This window comes from Melanostigma gelatinosum (assembly GCF_949748355.1).
Source record: "Melanostigma gelatinosum genome assembly, chromosome: 13".
Taxonomy (NCBI): Eukaryota; Metazoa; Chordata; class Actinopteri; order Perciformes; family Zoarcidae; genus Melanostigma; species Melanostigma gelatinosum.
Window position 1 is genome coordinate 2,478,904 of NC_136646.1, and position 19,614 is coordinate 2,498,517.

Below are 19,614 nucleotides of genomic sequence, written 5' to 3' on the forward strand. Positions count from 1 at the left end.
CTCACTTCAGTGACATTCTGGGATATTGGGGCTCAGGCACCGGCGGCGCCGGAGTGGCCGGAGCCTTCCTCTACTCGATCCTCACCCAAGCCGGCCTGTCGCCCCAGGTCACGCTTCTCCTCATGCTGGTGGTGCCGGTCGCTATGTTGCTTAGGTGAGTGTGCGAAGGCGCAAAGATAAGAGAGCTGATGAGCATCTACAATGTGAGACCAAATATGGTCCCATTTCATCTTAGTGTAAGTTCTGACTCGCGAGTGTACAGACACAGTATAGACGGACGGACTCTTGTGCTCATGCATGGCACACATTTCACTCTATGGACAGCCAGAGCTGCAAAGTTACAATAGCTGCTGCACTTCTTCACGTTTTGGTTTATGTTTTTGAATCACAGTGGATGTAATTAGGATTTATTTTAAATTGACAGTAAATATGAAAGAAATCCAAAGAGAGACTACTGTTTATAAACTTTGTTATTGTTTACTATTTTACTTAGTAGACCATCATTTTGGCCGATCAATTCAACCCTGCTTTCAGTCCTCGCTTTCTTAAACCCGGCTGTTATTTTTGTATTTATGTTATTTTGTGCTTATCCCAACACCACCACCACCAGCTATTTCGTCCTGCTGGTTCTCCCGCCTTCATTGCCTCAGTGGAGGGTCAGGGAGACGGAGTACACGGCTGTGGGCTCAGAGGACAGACGGGCGCTGATGGATGAGTCGGAGGAAGAGGAGCAGGAGAAGTCAACACCAGGTACATCGAGGCCAATGATAGAAACACAGTGCGATCGATAGTCCTTTGACATAAAGAAAACACAGTGAACGAATCCAGGAAGAATAAAAAAAGAGTTTAGAAACACAACGACATATGTTGTTGTGTTGCGTTAGCTGCAGTTGAGCAACACGTTGGAAAGCCTAGGCGCAGCGCATTGCTGCAATCAGATAGCAATGAAGACATGTGCTCTTCAAACTTTAAATGAGTCATTCTATAGGACACGTGGACTTTTTTTAATCATCAGTGAAAACGTGGTAAGATGTGAGGTCTGATACGTCAAAGGCCCCAATAGTTTTATCTGCGTTTATTTGGACACGCACAGGAATCGGTGTGTGGGTTTGTGTGGAGGAACAGATGTTATCCGCTCTGTGCAGTGGTGAAAACTCCAAAACAGATATTTACACTTTAAACTCGGTGTGTTATTAATACAGATAGCTCTGATACTGCTAGGTCAGCAGCTTCCATTCCATGTGCTCAGTGTGGCTACTTAGTCTGACGGCAAGCACATTCTTTGGAGTATTCCTCTAAACCTTTAAACACAGTTAAAGTTACGCCAATAAACATTTCTAAAAGAGTTTGAACATATTATTTTGAGTATCTGAACATTAAAAACATTAATAACAATGTGTCTTCTATTCAAACAGCTCAGTGTGTCTGCTCTTTATGCCACAATGTCGCAGCGCCGCGTTCCGTTCAATATGATTTCATCTTTAATATGTTTCAATCCAAATCAGTCCATAACCTGTACCCAATAGATCAACGCTCTATTCATAACGTTGACATTCATATTGTTATTATTACAGAAACTCTCTCTCAAACACACACACAGCCAGTGACGCAGCTCTCAGTCCAAAATGTCAACATTTATTACAAAACAATGGATGTATTCATTTCCAAAATTCACATTGTTTTGATCTCACAGGAATACTCTGCTTCAATGCATATTTGTTGTATTAAGTTTTTCAAAAACTCTTTCAGCAGTAAGACACACGCCTGTGTTAGCGAGGCGGTCTACAGCAATCTAACAGCACCATGAATTACATTTAGCACAAGAACACAGTGTGTGGTGGTGTCATAACATCAAATCTGACGACATACATTAGAAGTTTTATTTGAAAATAAAAAAAAACTCAATCAAAGCTCATATTCACGGACTACTTTATTGCCTTTAGACAAGCCCTGTAAGAAGTCAAGTTTTGAATGCATTACAAAGACACACAGGCTGAATATCCTGTAAACTATTTGATTCGACTGCAAAATATTTACTCAAAAGAACATTTTTAACACCACCTGTTTCTAAAGCATCTAAAAACGAATTGTCTTACCTTGTAGAATCCTCAGACATATAGACAGTGTTTTTATCAGTGAACTATTTGTGACGTGATCGCGTGTCACGTGATCGCGCGCCAAGTCACAAAAAGTTCAGAGGTGCACGACCAAGCGCAGAGACCACTTGCGGACCTCACACACGTGCGCCTCGCGCCGACTTCCAGTGTAAATGAAGCTGAAGTCGGTTCAAATCGCCTCAATATCGTTACAGGAAAAGACAACCGTCGATCATCCCTTCACTCCTCAATATATGATCTGACCTATGACATAGAGAACCTGTGGTGATGTGAGTGTATTGTAAGTACAGCTTACCTGTTCTCCCCTTCAATGCAGCAGAGGACAGGACCGCCGGACCACTCACCTTCACAGAGAAACTTCATGTCATCAAAGTAAGTTTAAAAAGTATTCTCTATTCGTCTAAGTATTTGCCTGGTGGTACTTTTACTTCACTTGATTCCTGTGAGCAGGGCCTGCTGAGGTTCGTGTTCCCCCTGGGACTGGTCTACTTCGCTGAGTACTTCATCAACCAGGGCCTGGTGAGTCCTCCGGTGCCCCCCCCCCCCCCCCCTCTGCCTCCCATTCATCTCACTGCATGTTTTTAGAAATACAGAAGATTTTGTGATAATATTGAGCTCACAACAATGTCGACGTTTCCTCTCCCAGATGGAGCTCCTGTATTTCCCCAAATTCTCCCTGTCCCATGCAGAGCAGTATCGCTGGTCAGTTCTCCTCACTGGAACATTACTCTGAAGGAATGACTTTATTTAAGTTGTTTCAGGACGTGGAGTTCAAACTGACTTATTGATCGTGTGTGCGCTCAGGTACCAGACGCTGTACCAAGTTGGTGTGTTGGTGTCTCGGTCGTCGCTGTGCTGTGTGACGATCAGGAATCTGTGGGCTCTCTCTGTGCTTCAGGTAAGAAATAAAGTACAAAGAGATGCTTTGATGAAACACAAGACCCGCCTGGATTACAGATCAAAATTCCCTCTGTAAAAACCTTTTCACTTTAATACAGATCCTTGCAAAAGGGGGTCACCCCCCTCGGCGGTTTTTCCTGTTTTGTTGCACTACAACAGGGGTCTCTAACTGGCGGACCGCGGTCCGGATCCGGACCCAGACAAAGTTGCATCCGGACCCAGGACCTAAAATCGATATTTCGGAATCATACATATTAGGCAGCGCGTTTTTACTTTTAAGCGGCGCATCTTATACAGCCGTTACGGTACTTGTTCAGCGGTGCAGGAGACACCGACCAATGCGTTGTAAAGCTCAGCCAATCAAATGTGAGTATTCTGACAAGTTTCCTGACTGAGCGAGGTTTTCACACACCGTGACACACGGGGGAGAGACGAGGAAATAGAAACAAGAGCAGGAAAATTGCGCTAATCAGAGAGGTTATCTCACATGACGTTCTCCAAAAAGAGAAACGTGTTCAGAGAGAATATAATTTACAAGCATGAATGAACAGACTCTTCTATGTTAATTCTTCCTGCAGGCAGTTAAATCCAGCATGTCTCATACATACAAACCATAACTATTGATAAAAGCGGCAAATGAAGCGCACTACGAGACAAAGCACAACTCCTTTGAACAAACGTACCCACTCACATCTGAAATGAAGACACCGAAAATAAACCTAAGAGCCCAAAATGATCAGAATCCTAACGCATGAATTCACTGTCCAACAATGATGTTGCCAGAGAGAATGGAGCTGAAACAAGTGGTTTAATAACCACAGATAAAGTCCATGCTCACTGATTTATCTTTTTAGAAGACAAAAATATTATATTGTGACTTTTTTATTGACATCACTTCACACCTGAATGAACTGAATTTAAAGCTGCAGGACAATTCAGTGAAATTAATGTTTCTAAAATGAATTACTTTATTTTAAGATGCACATTTTTCAAAAGCTTTCCATTATGTCAGTTATTCTTTAATCCAGCTCTTATTGTACTTGAAATGAGAAGAACATTTATTTATGTATTTCTATGTATTATTTATAATCCATCCAGTTAAATTTGAAAACTGAGAATAATAATTGTTAAAATATAATTATATAATTGATGTGTACTTTCTTCTATATATATATATATATATATATATATATATATATATATATATATATATATATATATATATATATATATATATATATATATATAAGAAGAAAGTACACATCAATTATATAATTATATATATATATATATATATATATAATTATATATATATATATATATATATATATATATATATATATAATTATTTTTATTTTTTTTATTTTTTGCACTAAATAGCGCGAGTTAGATATTATTGTAATGTTTCGGACCTTTGCCCGAGGAGATTTTCTCAATCTGGACCTTTTGGAATTTTAGTTGAAGACCCCTGCACTACAACCTGGAATTAAAATTAAAAAATTTGGATTTAATGTAACAGGCCTACACAGAATCATCAAAATAGGTTATGAAGCCCCTAAATACGATCTGGTGCTACCGATTACCTTCAGAAGTCGCATAAGTAGTTAAGTCCACCTGTGTGCACGTGTGGTGTCATATGATCTGTCACATGAGTGAAAATGGCATATTGTGCATCTGATTGTTCTTGTTTTAGTGCAAATATTCCATCCAGTTTGTTCAACAGAACAATAGAAAGTCAACAGAAAGTTCCACATCACCTGCCGCCATCTTGTTTTTCTAATAAAATGCCTCGATGGCACTCCTCTGTACAGTCATGGTCTCAAACACGACCCGTATCAGATCAACAGTGAGTGGAAAATAGCCAAATCGCTATCACAAACATTAGCTTACATTAGCATGGTTATTTCAGATCGCTCGCCATAAGATGCAACATCACTTCTAAGGGTTCAACTTGTGACCGCTTTTGTAAGCATCGATCACCAGGCTCTCCGTTCTCCCCCGTCCCCCCGCAGGTGGTGAATGCGGTGCTGCTCCTGTTCGCAGTGCGTTTCCAGTTCCTGCCCAGCGTCTGGCTGGTGTTCGTTATCGCCCTCTACGAGGGCCTGCTGGGCGGAGCTGCGTATGTCAACACCTTCTACTTCATCAGCAAGGAGGTCAGGTCCACTTTCTGTCTCTCAGGGTATCCATGTGTCGATGAAAGCAGCTGTTAATGCAAACTTAACACTTCCAGCCGTAACTTGCCTCTTTACCCCCCCCCCCCCCCCCCCCCCCAAACTGCTTCTACATTACTTTTATCGTTTCAAGTTAGTGTAATGAAGGTCAATACCTCCTGCACATGTTTCACACTGAGAGAAACATCTGCAGGAGGTGTTGAATCACTGATGTGAGCTTCACGGCATTCAAAAGGTACGGCACAGTGAAAGGGATCGGACACAGCCGACAGCCGCTGAATGTACAGTCATTTGGGATGCTGAGAAATTAGCAGCAGATCGGACTTTTGTAATGCTTTTCACTGGCAAAACAAAAAGTTGAGAGGAAAACTTCAGCTGGTTCGAATACTCTGCCGCAAGACGTTTAAGGAAAGGAAAAGAGAGAGCACATTAATACTGCTCTGGCTCCCCTTTTCTTTCAAGGCCTTCTTACTCACACATGAAGGTCTTAATGATACAGAACCTTCTTACATTCTGGACGTTTTAACTCCTTATCAGCCAACAAGAGCTCTCTGATTATCTGTTCCTAAAGTAGCACACAAAACGAGTGGGAAAAGTGCTTTGAGTTGCGACGCTCCGTGACTCTGGAACACCCGGTCCAGCACCGTTAGATATGAGAGCTCTGTTGACATTTCTAAAAAATCAACTGAGGACCTACTTATGTCGGCAGGCGTCTAGTTTATGTACTATGTTTTTATGGTTTTCTACTACATTTTTACTGCTTTTATTTCTCCTTTTCATTGGATCTTTTTTTCTATTTTTATGAACTTATTTTTTGCATATTTTTGTTTTTTAATGCCAAACTAACTCAATTTAAGCGGCATTTTATGTATGAAAGGTACAATCCAAAAAAGGTGTTATAGTGTGTGTGTGTGTGTTCTTTTGGTGACAAAATGTAAGTCCTCATAATGTAAATCTTTCTTTTTTGGGGTTAAGACTTAATTTAAGGTACGGTTTAGGTTTAAGTTAAAGTTAGGGTTGGAATTAGGCAAGTAGTGGTTATGATCAGGGTAAGTCTCCGGGGAATTATTGTAACGGCCCCTTTTTGATCACAGGAACTGTCCCCAGGGACCAGGAACCTTTAAGGAACTCACTGTCCAGGGTCAAAAGTAGCTTCTGGGGACATTTTAACCCACAAAACGTCCCTGGTTGAGTCTGGGGGGGCAACTTTCAGGGTGGGGTTTGCAGGGATGATCACCGCTGATTGGTCACACACACACACACACACACAGCACCGCTGCTTCAACTCGTGTACCACTTCGTTCATAAAACAAGGAAGTGCAGAGCATTTCTCTGAATTTGATAACATTAAAAGTAAAGTTAGGCTTTGCTGTCAGCTTCTTGACTCTTTTTTTTTTTTTTTTTTTGAAGACGAGAGGAAGAGAGAGCGGCGGTGTTGTATCTTTTATCGTCAACAGATGATTCACTGTGGAGACAGACGCTCTCCGGTTCATCGCCCTCCTCCTGCAGCTGTGCCTTCATCATTCTGCGTTAAAGGTCTCGGTGTGTGTCCGTCCTGACGTCTGTCTTTTGTCCCTCACAGACCGGAGACAGACACAGAGAGTTCGCCATGGCCGCCGCCAGCGTAGGAGACAGTCTGGGCATAGCTTTGGCCGGAATCACCGCTTTCCCCGTCCATAGATACTTCTGCTCCCTCTGACCTCAGCCCACACACCGACCAGCAGGGTGAACAAGCCAGGACGTAGGTGCGTTCTATTTACAAAGAGAGACTTTACTCCTACATGTAAATATGACGAGCGGTTTTCAACAGGAAGGCACGGTAAAAGTGTCCTTAACCAATCCATGTGTTTGGAGTTTGCTTGTTTGCACAAACTGCACTAAGAGACTATAAAACAGATTGTGCAGAAATAATAGGACAACGTCTGGTTTGGGTCCACAAGATGAAGAAATGCGGAACGATGATAACACGCATCTCAGAGCAACCGAGCGTTTATTTAATCCGAATATTTGCAACATTTAGTTGTTGTTTTTTTGCGGTGTTTTTGAATGACAGGATAGAGTAGAGCATCTTTTTTTTTTTAAATACTACCTAACGTATCTTTATCACATAATTTGAAGAGAATACTTCAACATATTCCTGTAAGATAAGTCATTTTACTGACCTTTACTTGTTATTATTTATGATGATGTTAAGTGTTTACCTCTCACTGCCTTTACACAACATGACCGAGTGCCACTTAACACAACAACACTTGTGTGACGATGATGAGACGTTTCATATTTAATCTCTGTTACGCCGTTATTACATTTTGATGTTGAACACCACCAAAGAGACTGTTGACAGCCCCGTGACATTCATTTTTGGCGTAACAGAGTTTCCTCTCTGAACGAGGAGATCCAGAGGTTAGACGATGAAATAGTTTCATAGTGCCTTCTGTATTCTTCAATCGGGTTATTGCTGACTGACATGTGTTTATTATGTTGTTTTGCTTCTCAGTCACGGGTACTGTTTGCCTTTTACTATAACGGTGTGCCGGAGATAACAAAGATCTTCGATGTGGATTAGCATTTTATATTTTATCGATTACCTGTAACACTGTGGAAAGCGGGACAATATCTAGAGCTGCATCAATGCTTATTACGTTAAATGAAGTCAGTGAAAGGGTGTCGCAACAATCGACAATAGGGACGTATTTCAGGGTATGCCTGTCAACATGGTCTATTTTTTGTGATGCAATTTCATATTTTCCATCCTGGTGGTTAGATTGAGGATAACACAATAATCATTAGCATTAGCATCCATCTGTAACACTGCACATGGATCATAAGCACTCTTATATTATTACATTCATCGACTGCCCGACAAAGGGCTCTTATGTTCCCCTCCAGTCTTTAGAATAACCCCTCCTCCCTTCCTCCAGCCCATAACACAACCCAACACACCAACAAAAAAAAGAAGACAAATGTTGAAATATATTTATATATACCAGTATTAAAAGGAAAATAAATTCATAGATACAAATAATCATCAGTTGCAAATTCCACCTTCATACTCATGTTTTTGGCAGCTGTCAGACCTAAAAGTAAGAGTCGAATGAGATTTCTTAGCAACACTTCCTGCATCATGATTTAGAAGTAAAACACGCGATAAACTAGGAACACAGGTTCTGGTTACATCAGATAGCAACTCTAGATCAAAGGTGTTTCACATCTGTCAAGTCCCACATCACATGTAACTTCATTATTATTACATTGTGTGCTGATGGTACATTTGAGATGAATGATTTGATAGTTTCGGGATGAGAGGGTCATATTTTCCCCAAACTCTTCCAATAAATTTACTGATGCTGGTCCTTTAAGTCAACATTCCAGACCATGATCAAACCCACTGGCGGACATGCAAGTTCTTATTAGATACTAAGCCCTCACATTTGGGTTTATATAACACTGGAGTCTATGTATGGGAAGAGCTTTTTTTTTTAAAAATTCACGTAACATCCCAAGAACATGTTTTGTTCCCAGAATCTCAATATTCCCGTCTTCTGAAAGTAAACTTGGTTTAAAATACAGTTAGTAATTATTATTATGATGTACTTTGTCCATATACACACAGCCTGTTTTCTCTTAAACGTGCACATTCCTACTGAAATTGTACCTACCTTCATGTTGTATTACTCTGCTACTGTTGAACTTAGTTGCAACTTACTGATTGGGTTTTTAAGCCTGTGCTTTTTTTTTTTTTTTTTTTCAATTTTAAAAATATTTTAATTGTGAATCAAAGGCTCAAAAATTTGACAGAAAATGGTTAATTATCATGTAAAATACAAAATGTAAATAAATTTGCAAGTGCAATTCCAGAATGTGTTTTTCTCATTCTTCAGTTAGCCAGCAGGATACTGTGATTGCTGCTGCTGGTCATTTGAAATGACACAACATGATGATGATAAAGTTGGACCGTCTCTTAGCGAGTCTCTCAAACACACACGTCTGCCCCCTACCTTTGGATTATTATATCAAAGCTTTCATTCAAAGCCATTAGGACTGCAACTAACGACTATTGTCATTAACAAAGAACCTGCTGATTATTTTCTTGATCAATCAACTCATTGTTGGTCAGGAAATAGTGAAGAAACGTCCATTATAATTCCGTAAAGCCCAATGTGACTTCATATTTCTCATTATGTCCACAACAACCGTCCAAAACCCCAAAATATTCAGTTTTTTATCACAGAGAAAAGCAGCAGATCCTCACAAGTAAGAGGCTGAAACCAGGGGAATTTGGGTATTTTTACTTGAGAAATTACATAAGCGATTCATCAATTATCAAAATTGCTGACAATTTTCTCTTGATTGATCTCTTCAGCTCAAGCTTTCACATAATTATACTAATAGTTGAGGTTCATTTTGGGAATTATGTGGTTGTGCAGCAAAAAATAACCTTTAAAGATCCGCTTTAGAAATGCTTATTTAAAAAAAGAAATACTCTGCTTTGAATAATAATTTCTGTCTGGTGTTTATTTCCACAACGAAAGGTAAATTTCCTTTAAATAAAATTACAAATATTGCTTTTCATATATAATCTCCTACTTCACTGAGAAATCCCGTCTCAGTGCACTGGAGGCTTCAGCTTTTACGTCACAGGTTTCCTGCTGGTTGCGCATACATCATTCACAAAGTAAAGGCCAACCACTTAAGTAACGTGACGATTGTAAAATACATTTTTGACTGGAGGGGGACTTTAATTCACCGTTAGATCCCTTCCGTCTTCATTCACGCTTCATTTCATTGAACTGTCCTCCCCACGCACTCAACCCAGGCTGCGCCGAGCAGTGCGCGTCCCCTACACCGGAAGTTACGGTCAAGTCGTTCGTGTTCATGAGCACGACAGGAGTGAACCGGCAAAGACGATAGTTACCGGGGGGGACGAAGAGGAGCCGGTGGATCAATTCCCTGGAATGAAACATATATATGTTTTGCTTGCCGCCGTTCTGATGTCATTCATGTAACAGTATGTACGCCTACTCCGGTTTCGTCGAATTGGCGGCGTTGTGTGATCCGTTGTGATGTGTGTTGATAGCGTTAAGCTAGCTAGCTTGCCACATTAGCCGAGAAGCGCGAGCCAGTGCTAGCCAGTGTTGACGCCGTCTGGTGCCCCGACAGCCGTGGTTAGCGAGCTAACGTACAGCATTTCGGCAGCTAAGCTGAATAAGTCAATTAATTTCACTAACACAGTAAACGTGTGCAGTTTTTCTGGGACAAAGTTGGTAGACATTGACGTTAACCATTGGGACATGTGCCCAATCAAAACAGTTGTCTAAGTTATCAAAAGATCAGTTGTTCGCTGACGTAGTTAGCAGTGATGTAAGCTAGCGTGCTAACGGTTAGCTCGCTACGCCCATAGGCCTCACATTCCTGGACGAATAGCGTCAATTTCCTCTGGTGCATTGTTAAGCTGGATTCACTGTGACGTTCAATAAACTAATAACGCAATGCCAATTTCCCATTGTTATGAATAAAATAACCTTATCGTTTAGTTAGCAACTCAAGTTCAAGTTAACAAGTAGTTAGGTTAGCAAATGTTAGCTAAACCTGCTTCTCCGCTAATGTCAATGAAGTTGCATTGTTTAGCCTGTTATTCAAATTCGTTGTTGAATTGTTCAGCCTTTTTTCTCTCCCCCATTTCAGTTTCTTATTCTGAACCTCCCAGCCAGAGGCGGACGTGCGGGTGTTAAAGGGCCCTGACTATTTCCGAGGAAGGAGTGTGTTGTGGCTGTCCGTTCTTGGTTCTTGGACTGACCCCGGCGTGTGTGTGTGTGTGACCTGTAGTGTGTGAGCAGTTCTCCCTATGTGTGTCACAATGGGGGATATCAGCGACCTGGACCGACAGATAGAGCAGCTCAGACGCTGTGAGCTCATTAAAGAAAACGAAGTCAAAGCACTGTGTGCCAAAGCCAGGTAATAAGTCAGTAGTGTTTCATCCGACGTTTTCGACTCTTGCCAGATGAATCCATGCAACACACAAAGATGCAGTTTAAAGCAATGTATTAAGCTATGTCCTTCTACTACATATTGTATACAGTATTTACCACATACTAATGTTGAGGGGGAATACAATGCATGCTAAATGCGATGTCAATAAAACTGACTCTTGAATGCCCCGTGATGTACCAATTAAACAAAAACAAGGCAATACCCACATTTAAAATTTTCTCCAGAACCCACTTAAAGATAGTATCTTTAAAGTGAAATAAGTTACAAATAGGAAGTTGACGTCCTATTTCTACGTGTGTGTTTTCAGAGAGATTTTGGTGGAAGAAAGCAATGTTCAGAGAGTAGACTCTCCCGTCACGGTTAGTCACTTTTTCTTTTGGCTCTTGTTTGCTTAGGATTGAACTTAAAGTTGATTAAATGTGTTAATGTTTCTCCTGTTTGTTTTTTCTTCCTCATAGGTGTGTGGTGATATACATGGTCAGTTCTATGACTTGAAGGAGCTGTTTAGAGTAAGTTTACGTTTCTTTTTACACACTAGTCACTGCAGACTTGAGGCCTTTACACTATGTGGGCTTGAGGGAATAAATTGACCTATTGACCCAGAACAGTGTCGAGCAGTCTGTCTGAGACGGAAACTTTATTATTGTTTCCTTTTAGCAAAACGCTCTTGGTGAATTTGAGTTCCCTCTGACACACAGTTACGTGGTATATATGGGAATGAGTGGAATTGGTCTGCACTGCCTTTGTCAAGGTTGAAAGGAGTAATAAAGTTTTCTGTCTTGGTTTGTAATAAGGAGCCTCCCTGTTGTACAGCAGGGATTCCCAAAGTGGGGTGCGCGAGCTGCCTCTAGGGGGTGCGCGAGAGGAACAATGTAATGGCGGTGCAGTCCTGTCTCCTAAAAATTACGTTCCCCCAAAACTAAAATGCATTCTCAATTACGTTTTACCACGAACGTATTTTCTCCCTGATTACGTTTGTGTTTGACGTACAAATACGCTTCTCATCAACATGTCTTTGCCATACTCTAGTCTTTATTATTTTTCTGTGATCTGCCTCGCCTCTACCCCGCCACCCACGAGTTGTTGACCCGCGGCCTGTTCCGAGGGCTGACAGACCTGACGATCGGGTGCCTCACGGCGGGGGCGGCTGGAGACCTCGCGTCCCAGCGCCAACGAGTGAGCGCCCGCCACTCGGAACCATGAAACCAAGTCCCGGATTTCACCCGGGGGACATTCTGGAGGTATTGCGGCCGGGTGATGTGCCTCGTTGCTGGGGAGGTATGAGCCGAGAGTGGCGGGGTGTTATGGAGGTATATATTACAACTCGGTGTTGTTCCCGTGCGTGGATGAGCGCATTGTTGTGGTATGAGCGCATGTTGTGGTAGTATTCTGACCGTGTAATAGGGAGAAGGAGAGGCGGTGGTGGAGAGGGAAAAATGTTAGAGATGGTGGAATGTATGATTGGAGAGAGAGAAGCGAAAAAGTTGGACGTGATCCCGGTGTCCAACAACACTGTCGCGCCGCATCGATGCTTTGTCCGAAGACATCCTGGCTACATTAGTCGGTCGCGTGAAGAAGAGTGAGTTTTACTCTCTGCAAGTAGACGAGCCTACAGATGTGGCCAATCTGGCCAATCGTCCGTTACCTTCGTAACGTTACGTCCGTTACCTTTTCGAAGGCATGGTGCAGGAAGAATTTTTGTGTTTTTATCTTGTAAACAAACGCCACGCGCGAGCAAACTGTTCTCTCATTCGTCCGATTTGTATGCGGCTCTGTTGCTTTTTTTTTTTGTTAAGGTGTGTGTGTGGGGGGGGGGGGTTGGGGGTGCGTGAACCCGGTCGGGATGTAGGAGGGGGTGCGTGGCCTAAAAAGTTTGGGAACCGCTGTTGTACAGTATAGGTTTGATTCTGTACTTTCCGCACAACGTGATTGCTTGATGCCTTTATTGTCAGTGTGAAAGCTCCGAAAGATCATTGTCTCTCTGGAAAAAATATTTTGTCGCTTTTCCCAAATGTAATATTCAGGTTTTGTGTGAGATTATTCATGAGAGAAACAGCAGCTTGAAAAAAATATAGTGACGTCCAAATTAATTCCACGAATGATGGGAATAATGTAGCAGATTTGTAAAGGTCTTTGGTTGTCACATTTGTATTTCAACACGTTAACATTATTCACATGCAACACGCTGAATATACAATACTGAACGGCTGTCATAAAGAACGATTAGCTGCTTGCTCATCATGATACTATTATGATGATCGCAACCTGATAATTGTGTTTGAAATATCGTCCTTTACTTCATTGCAGATGGTGATAACACCAGTGCACCATCAGCAATGTCCTAAAAACACGCAAATGCTCTTTAACCCTCTGAACTGCAAGCAGTTTCACGTGCTTTATATATTGAGCTATTCACATTTTTACAGCCTCTCCTGTCCTCCTGCAGACTGCAGTTCAGTTGAAGTTTCCTGAAATTGTTGTCATGTGACTGTTGGTCTCAGCTGAGTCAATCATGGCTTCCAAGTTGCGCTGAGGAGCGTAGAATGTAATGTTTTTTTACAGTGTTTCGTGATTCTGGGGGGTGACCCCTCACGATTTTTTATTATTTTATTTATTAATAATAAAAAAATTGAAAAATGAATTAATTCATTTTTATTTTTTCCTTTATTTCTATTTGAGTTATTAAAACTAGATTCCTTATATAAATGTTTTCAATTTATCAGGAAATAATTAGTAATAAGCAAATAGGAGGCCTTTCGTGTGAAACGCACAAAAGTTTGAGCAGATTTAGCTCCGTGCCGACACTGATGCGCAGAAGGCAGGAGTTTCTGCCGGCGATAGATCAACCCTTGCGATCCACCAGAGGGATCACGACTCCACGTGACCCGTGCCCGGAGGAGTCGGTCCTTCCCTGTGTGTGCCCCTGATGCCTTAAGATTTGGCTTGAAGGAGGGGACACACTTTTTAATTCGTTCCCTATATGATTTTCACACCTGGCCCTACGGGAGATATTCGGGAGGAAGGGTTCCCGAATTCTCAGTCCCTGTTTTGCCTCGCGCACTGCTCTACTTTCAGAGTGACTTTTACCGGAATCTAAGTTTGCGGTCTCTTCCGGGTGTCATTGCTTACACTAGAGCGAAACTAATTTGAATAAGTATCAGTGTGGTTTGTGCATGTCAAGAATGCAATCAGTGGTGTACCGAGCTGGATCAAACACAACTTACCCCCAGGGGCTGAGAACGGTCCGACGAGTTGTGACCACTTCCTGATGGCTTCTCGAGAAACTTTGAAGAAATGGAGTCGGTCGCAGAAACTAATTCGTTATTTATTTATTTGTATTCAAATCAAAGTACAATCTCTTGGTCCAAAATACAGAGAAAAAATCGTTAACTGAAAAATATAAGAAAAATCACTTAAGTATTCAAAAACCCCTTCAGAGTAGTTTACAGACAGAGTTCCATATACGAAGAACAAGTTCAACCATTAACTCCCTCCGTTAACGGGTCCCCCACACACGACTGCCTTTTGGTTTAAAACTGTCGCTATTTATACTCTTCTGGGGCTCAGGACCCCGAACACTTCACACATAACTTGATTGATGACACATAAATTCCCCCTTTCTCCAACGTGACCTTAACCCCGGGTATGCTTTGATATATGTACCCGTCTATATGATTAATGACCTTACCGCCCGGGTATGCTTTGATATATGTACCCGTCGATATGATTAATGACCTTACATTCCTACGACTGCCGACTCGGTCTAGTGACTTTGTCTTTGAAGTCTCTACTACCCTCTATTCTAATGATTAACTACCCTAATGTCCGACACCTGTTCAAGTGCCTCTGCTACCGGCAACCAGGGGAGACGATACAGGATGATTTGTGAGGGCAGTCTGTGCTCTTTCATCTCCGGCCGACATGGCGGAGCCTCAGTCTTCGCCCTCTGCTTGAACTTCAGGCCCATCTTTGCCCTCGGCATGAACCGAGAAGCAAGCATGGGTGTGTGTGTGTGTGTGTGTGTGTGTGTGTGTGTGTTAGTGAGACCATCCTGACCTTGATCTGACAGGGTGGGTGTGTGTGTGTGTGAGTGAGTGTGCACCCACCTGTACACATCAGTGCAACAGGGGGTTTTGGACAACAGAAGCCTGTCTGTCTAACAGGTGCAATCTTATACGAGACTTGTTTTAACTCTGGATAACCAGGACATGGCCGTGTAGAGGAATCACGACTTCGCAACACATCCACCCTGTTCAAGAACAGGAACTGGTCAGTGTAAACTGTTTAATTGGGGGCAAAATTTTAAATGAGACATGTAGAATACATTTAAGCTTAGTTTCTGAAGTGTGTCACACATGATGTGTTCAAAGTCTGTCGGAAAGATGAAGATTTGATGATAATGATAATGATTTTTACAGCTTCTGACTGTGATCAAATGTGTAATTCTGGTGATTGTTTAAAGAAAACATGCTTTCCATCCTGCCGGAGGGTTTTGGGGTTCTGGGGTTTAAAATTCAGTCTGACATATTTACAGGTGCAGTTAATTATGACGGCCCATTAAGTACTGCAGTGGCATTGTTCCGTCTGTTTGATGCTGAAATATCTGCTGCATCAAAATCATATTGGAAAAGTGGAAACGGGAGGTTTTAGTTAATGTGATTTGTCATGAGAATACCCACGTCTGATTCTGAAGTGAGGTGTAGATAAGTCTTGTAGCATGGTGGGTCTCAAACATGCTCTAGCAGTTTGATGGAGTAAATGTACATAAACACTGTTTAACCACTTGGTCTCGATTCCTTTCACGTGATAGGTGGGTGGCGATGTCCCAGAGACAAATTACCTCTTCATGGGCGACTTTGTGGACAGAGGCTTCTACAGTGTGGAGACATTCCTGCTTCTCCTAGCTCTTAAGGTACACTTGATATACATTTTGTTTCTCACAAATGTGTTTTTGAAGAACATATTTCTTGAGGTTTTGAGAAATGGAATCACACTCGTGCTTGTCCCTTTGCTCCACAGGTGCGCTACCCGGACAGGATAACCTTGATCCGGGGGAACCACGAGTCCCGGCAGATCACCCAGGTCTACGGCTTCTACGACGAGTGCCTCCGCAAGTACGGCTCGGTCACGGTCTGGAGGTACTGCACGGAGATATTCGACTACCTGTCCCTCTCCGCCATCATCGATGGCAAGGTGAGAGAACATTTCCTTTTGAACTTGGATGCAGGAAATGATTCCGTGGTAGTGTTACTACTCTGATAGCTGGTTGAGTAACTTCTCGGTTCATATGAGCTCCGTCCGTTGAGTTGACCCCCCCCCCCCCCCCCCCCCCCCCCCCCCCCCCCTTGTCCCTCAGATCTTCTGTGTGCACGGCGGCCTGTCTCCCTCCATCCAGACACTGGACCAGATCCGGACCATTGACCGAAAACAGGAAGTTCCCCATGACGGGCCCATGTGTGACCTCCTGTGGTCAGACCCTGAAGGTATGCAGGCATCCTGTCAAGCCGTTTAAACTCTGAATTAATAACTCGTATGTTTGTGATTACTCATGGAAACATGATGAAAGGAAAACTTTGAGCGGTGGTGGACATGTAGTGGGATGTACAGCAATCCTTTCCCTGATGCCATGTTAGGCCGTGGTTGCACTTGTCTTTAGAATGTGATGTTTGTTGGAACATTTGTGTCCACACTTCAATGCGACCTGTCTGGTCGGTCAGTGATTATATATATTTTGAGATCAAAGGAGCGGCTGTAAATTGGTGGATAAATGCTTCTTAAGTAAAGTTGCCTTGTTATTTTATTTAGAAAATCTTTTTTGGTCAAGCAACAGAATCGGGGAATATTGGGTCTTTAATCAAGCGGCAGGAGACATGAAGCTCAAGTGCCAGAAACTGCACTTGAGGCTGGTTCGGGTCTCCATCCCCAGAAGACGATGTAACACCTACGTTCTATAAATTGTCTGGATTGTGCCAACATGCTGTCCACACCTCACTGAGATCCCAACTCAATGCGAGCCGGCCCACCTCGGCATGTGGTCTGGCTGAGTGGATCCCAATGCTCCCATCTCACACTTGACATTTAATGCGTGCCGACGCGATCGGGCGACAGAAGTACCGTTGAAAATACGAACGTGTAACCGCGTCCTTAGAAGCCGATCTTCACCTGACTGCTCTTCTCTCCCCCTCAGACACCACAGGGTGGGGGGTGAGTCCCAGAGGCGCCGGCTACCTGTTCGGCAGCGACGTGGTGGCGCAGTTCAACGCTGCCAACGACATCCACATGATCTGTCGAGCGCACCAGCTGGTCATGGAAGGCTACAAGTGGCACTTCAACGAGACGGTGCTCACCGTGTGGTCGGCGCCCAACTACTGCTACAGGTATGTCGACGCAGCGAAACTCACATGGTCGCTGTTTGAACTGACAAAATGTCAACACATGGAGCTCTTCAGTCACATGAATATTGATCACTTTGTGTTTATTGCTATTTCAATATTTTTGGGAGATGTTCTGTATGTCACAAGGCTATATGGAAATGAATAGTGTTTTGAAGTAAAACTCTGTTAACAGTAAACATCAGTGAGCCTTTGGTAGCCTCTCCTCCACCACACAACCAGCTACAAGCTCTGTAACTGTCCTTGGATTGACTGCCAAAAGCCGCTTCGGCTCATCGTCTGTGCAGGTGCTGAGTTCATCACAGCCGAGAGATTCTTCAGTGTGTGGTCTAGAAGACAGCCTCCTTTTCTGTAATTTGCAAATTATGTGAGTGTCCTAACCCTCTTTCTTTCTCCCCCTACCTCTACACAATCAGGTGCGGCAATGTGGCGGCCATCTTGGAGCTGGACGAGCATCTACAGCGGGAGTTCATCATATTCGAGGCAGCGCCGCAGGAGACCAGAGGCATCCCCTCCAAGAAGCCTGTAGCAGACTATTTCCTGTGAAGTCTCTCCGAGCGGACAGCCACGATGTGTCGGAAAAAAACAGCACCTCTGGTACCATTTCACACCAGCCGCCATCCTCCGTCAGACTGAACTCAGAGCAGTTAGACAAAAACAACAAAAAACTGCCAAACAACCCCCTCCCCCTCTCTCCCCCTCTTGCGAAGCCGCATTTGGCTTCAGCTTTGGGAGAGCTGGGTTTCTGCCGCGCTGCCCGGAGGCTGACTAAGCAGTCACTGTGAAGGGTGGATGCTGGGCCTCACGACTGTTGTCACTTCTCCTCCATCGTTTCCTTTCTCCCCTCGGCCTCCTATTCCATTTCTCCTTCAGCCCGCTTTAGATGCGACCCCCAGCCCCCGACCGACCTGAGCTTCACCACTCTGGTAGTTTTTGTTTTTTTCGTCATTTCGTTTTTAGAAGTATCTGGAAAGACTTTTTTTTTCTCCGTTTTTAAATATTTGCAGATGTAGGAAGTTAAACAGTCATTTAAAGGGGAGCGTTTGCTGATTTTCCACCAGCCTCTGTGTAATGGTTGTGTGCGTGTGTGTGTGTGGGGGGGGGGGGGTGGTTTGCACGGTTTCTCTCTTAATTCCTTTTAATCTACAAATCACTGTAGGTCTGTCAATTTTGATATTGTGAGAATAAAGTTTTTGTATCAATGCTGAGGTTTTTTTTCAAGTTTGGTTTAATGAGGCGCACCCACCGTGGCTGCATACTAGTGGTGGAACGGACCACTGTCGATTGGTATTGCGTGTACCTTTTAAGAATCTTGATTATATAATGCTGATTTAAAACACATTACCCTCTCGCGGTTTGGTGTTGTTTGAAGGAGATGTTTTCACAGTAACATAAATGGATATTAGAGATGATCAATGAGCTGTTTACATTAGCTCGAAGTCATTAAAACTACTAATGACAAGATTTGTTTTAACCCATAAAATCTTTTATTTCCTAATCATCTGAATTGTTTTATGAAGAAAACCAAACTTTAAATGACTATAACAAAGTATTTTACAGACTTCAGAGTGGTTGAAATGTGTTGTAGACCAGCTGCTACAACCAAACTAAAATGTATCTGTCTCTGTCAATGTGGCTCATCAATGATCAGCAATTAGTATCAGCTGCATAAAAAGGTGTTTTATCCACCCTGTTGTACGGTTCTGAATGCTGGGGAATGACACAAGAAGATCGCAACAGACTATCAACCTTCCACACCAAGAGTTTAAGATGAATACTGCACATTTTCTGGCCAAACACCATTTCAAATAAAGAACTGTATGACAAATGCCAACACGAAAGCATGGAGACCATCCTAATGAGCAGAAGATGGAGATGGATAGGACATGTGTTGAGAAAAGATCTTGCTGATATTACAAGAACAGCCTTACATTGGACACCAGAAGGGAAAAGAAAAAGAGGCCGACCAAGAAACACATGGAGAAGAACTGTGGAGAAGGAGCTGCAGAGCCTAAACCACTCATGGGGCACCATCCAACGACT

At 42.8% G+C, this 19,614-nt stretch overlaps 2 protein-coding genes across 3 annotated transcripts in view; both read left to right on the forward strand.

Moving 5' to 3' along the window:
- cln3 (CLN3 lysosomal/endosomal transmembrane protein, battenin) overlaps positions 1 to 9,039 on the forward strand; it is a 36,165-nt gene extending 27,126 nt beyond the window's left edge. The window contains exons 8-15 of the mRNA XM_079281443.1: positions 11 to 154; positions 611 to 750; positions 2,434 to 2,489; positions 2,568 to 2,636; positions 2,764 to 2,819; positions 2,922 to 3,015; positions 5,030 to 5,170; positions 6,771 to 9,039. Coding sequence (XP_079137569.1) covers positions 11 to 154; positions 611 to 750; positions 2,434 to 2,489; positions 2,568 to 2,636; positions 2,764 to 2,819; positions 2,922 to 3,015; positions 5,030 to 5,170; positions 6,771 to 6,887 — 817 coding nt within the window. The 3' untranslated portion in view covers positions 6,888 to 9,039. The remainder of the gene's footprint in view (positions 1 to 10; positions 155 to 610; positions 751 to 2,433; positions 2,490 to 2,567; positions 2,637 to 2,763; positions 2,820 to 2,921; positions 3,016 to 5,029; positions 5,171 to 6,770) is intronic.
- Positions 9,040 to 10,065: 1,026 nt separating this feature from the next.
- On the forward strand, positions 10,066 to 18,774 carry LOC306787175 (serine/threonine-protein phosphatase 4 catalytic subunit B). 2 transcript variants are annotated; one of them, XM_079282249.1, is made up of 9 exons: positions 10,066 to 10,196; positions 11,015 to 11,143; positions 11,487 to 11,538; positions 11,638 to 11,688; positions 15,990 to 16,091; positions 16,199 to 16,372; positions 16,536 to 16,662; positions 17,367 to 17,556; positions 17,988 to 18,774. In XM_079282249.1, exons 2-9 carry the CDS (start codon positions 11,034 to 11,036, stop codon positions 18,115 to 18,117), a joined length of 936 nt encoding a protein of 311 aa, XP_079138375.1. In that variant the 5' UTR covers positions 10,066 to 10,196; positions 11,015 to 11,033; the 3' UTR covers positions 18,118 to 18,774. The 2 variants fall into 2 exon arrangements, with proteins under 2 accessions (XP_079138375.1, XP_079138374.1); XM_079282248.1 differs by having other exon boundaries at positions 10,068 to 10,196; positions 10,874 to 11,143.
- The last annotated feature ends 840 nt before the right edge of the window (positions 18,775 to 19,614 follow it).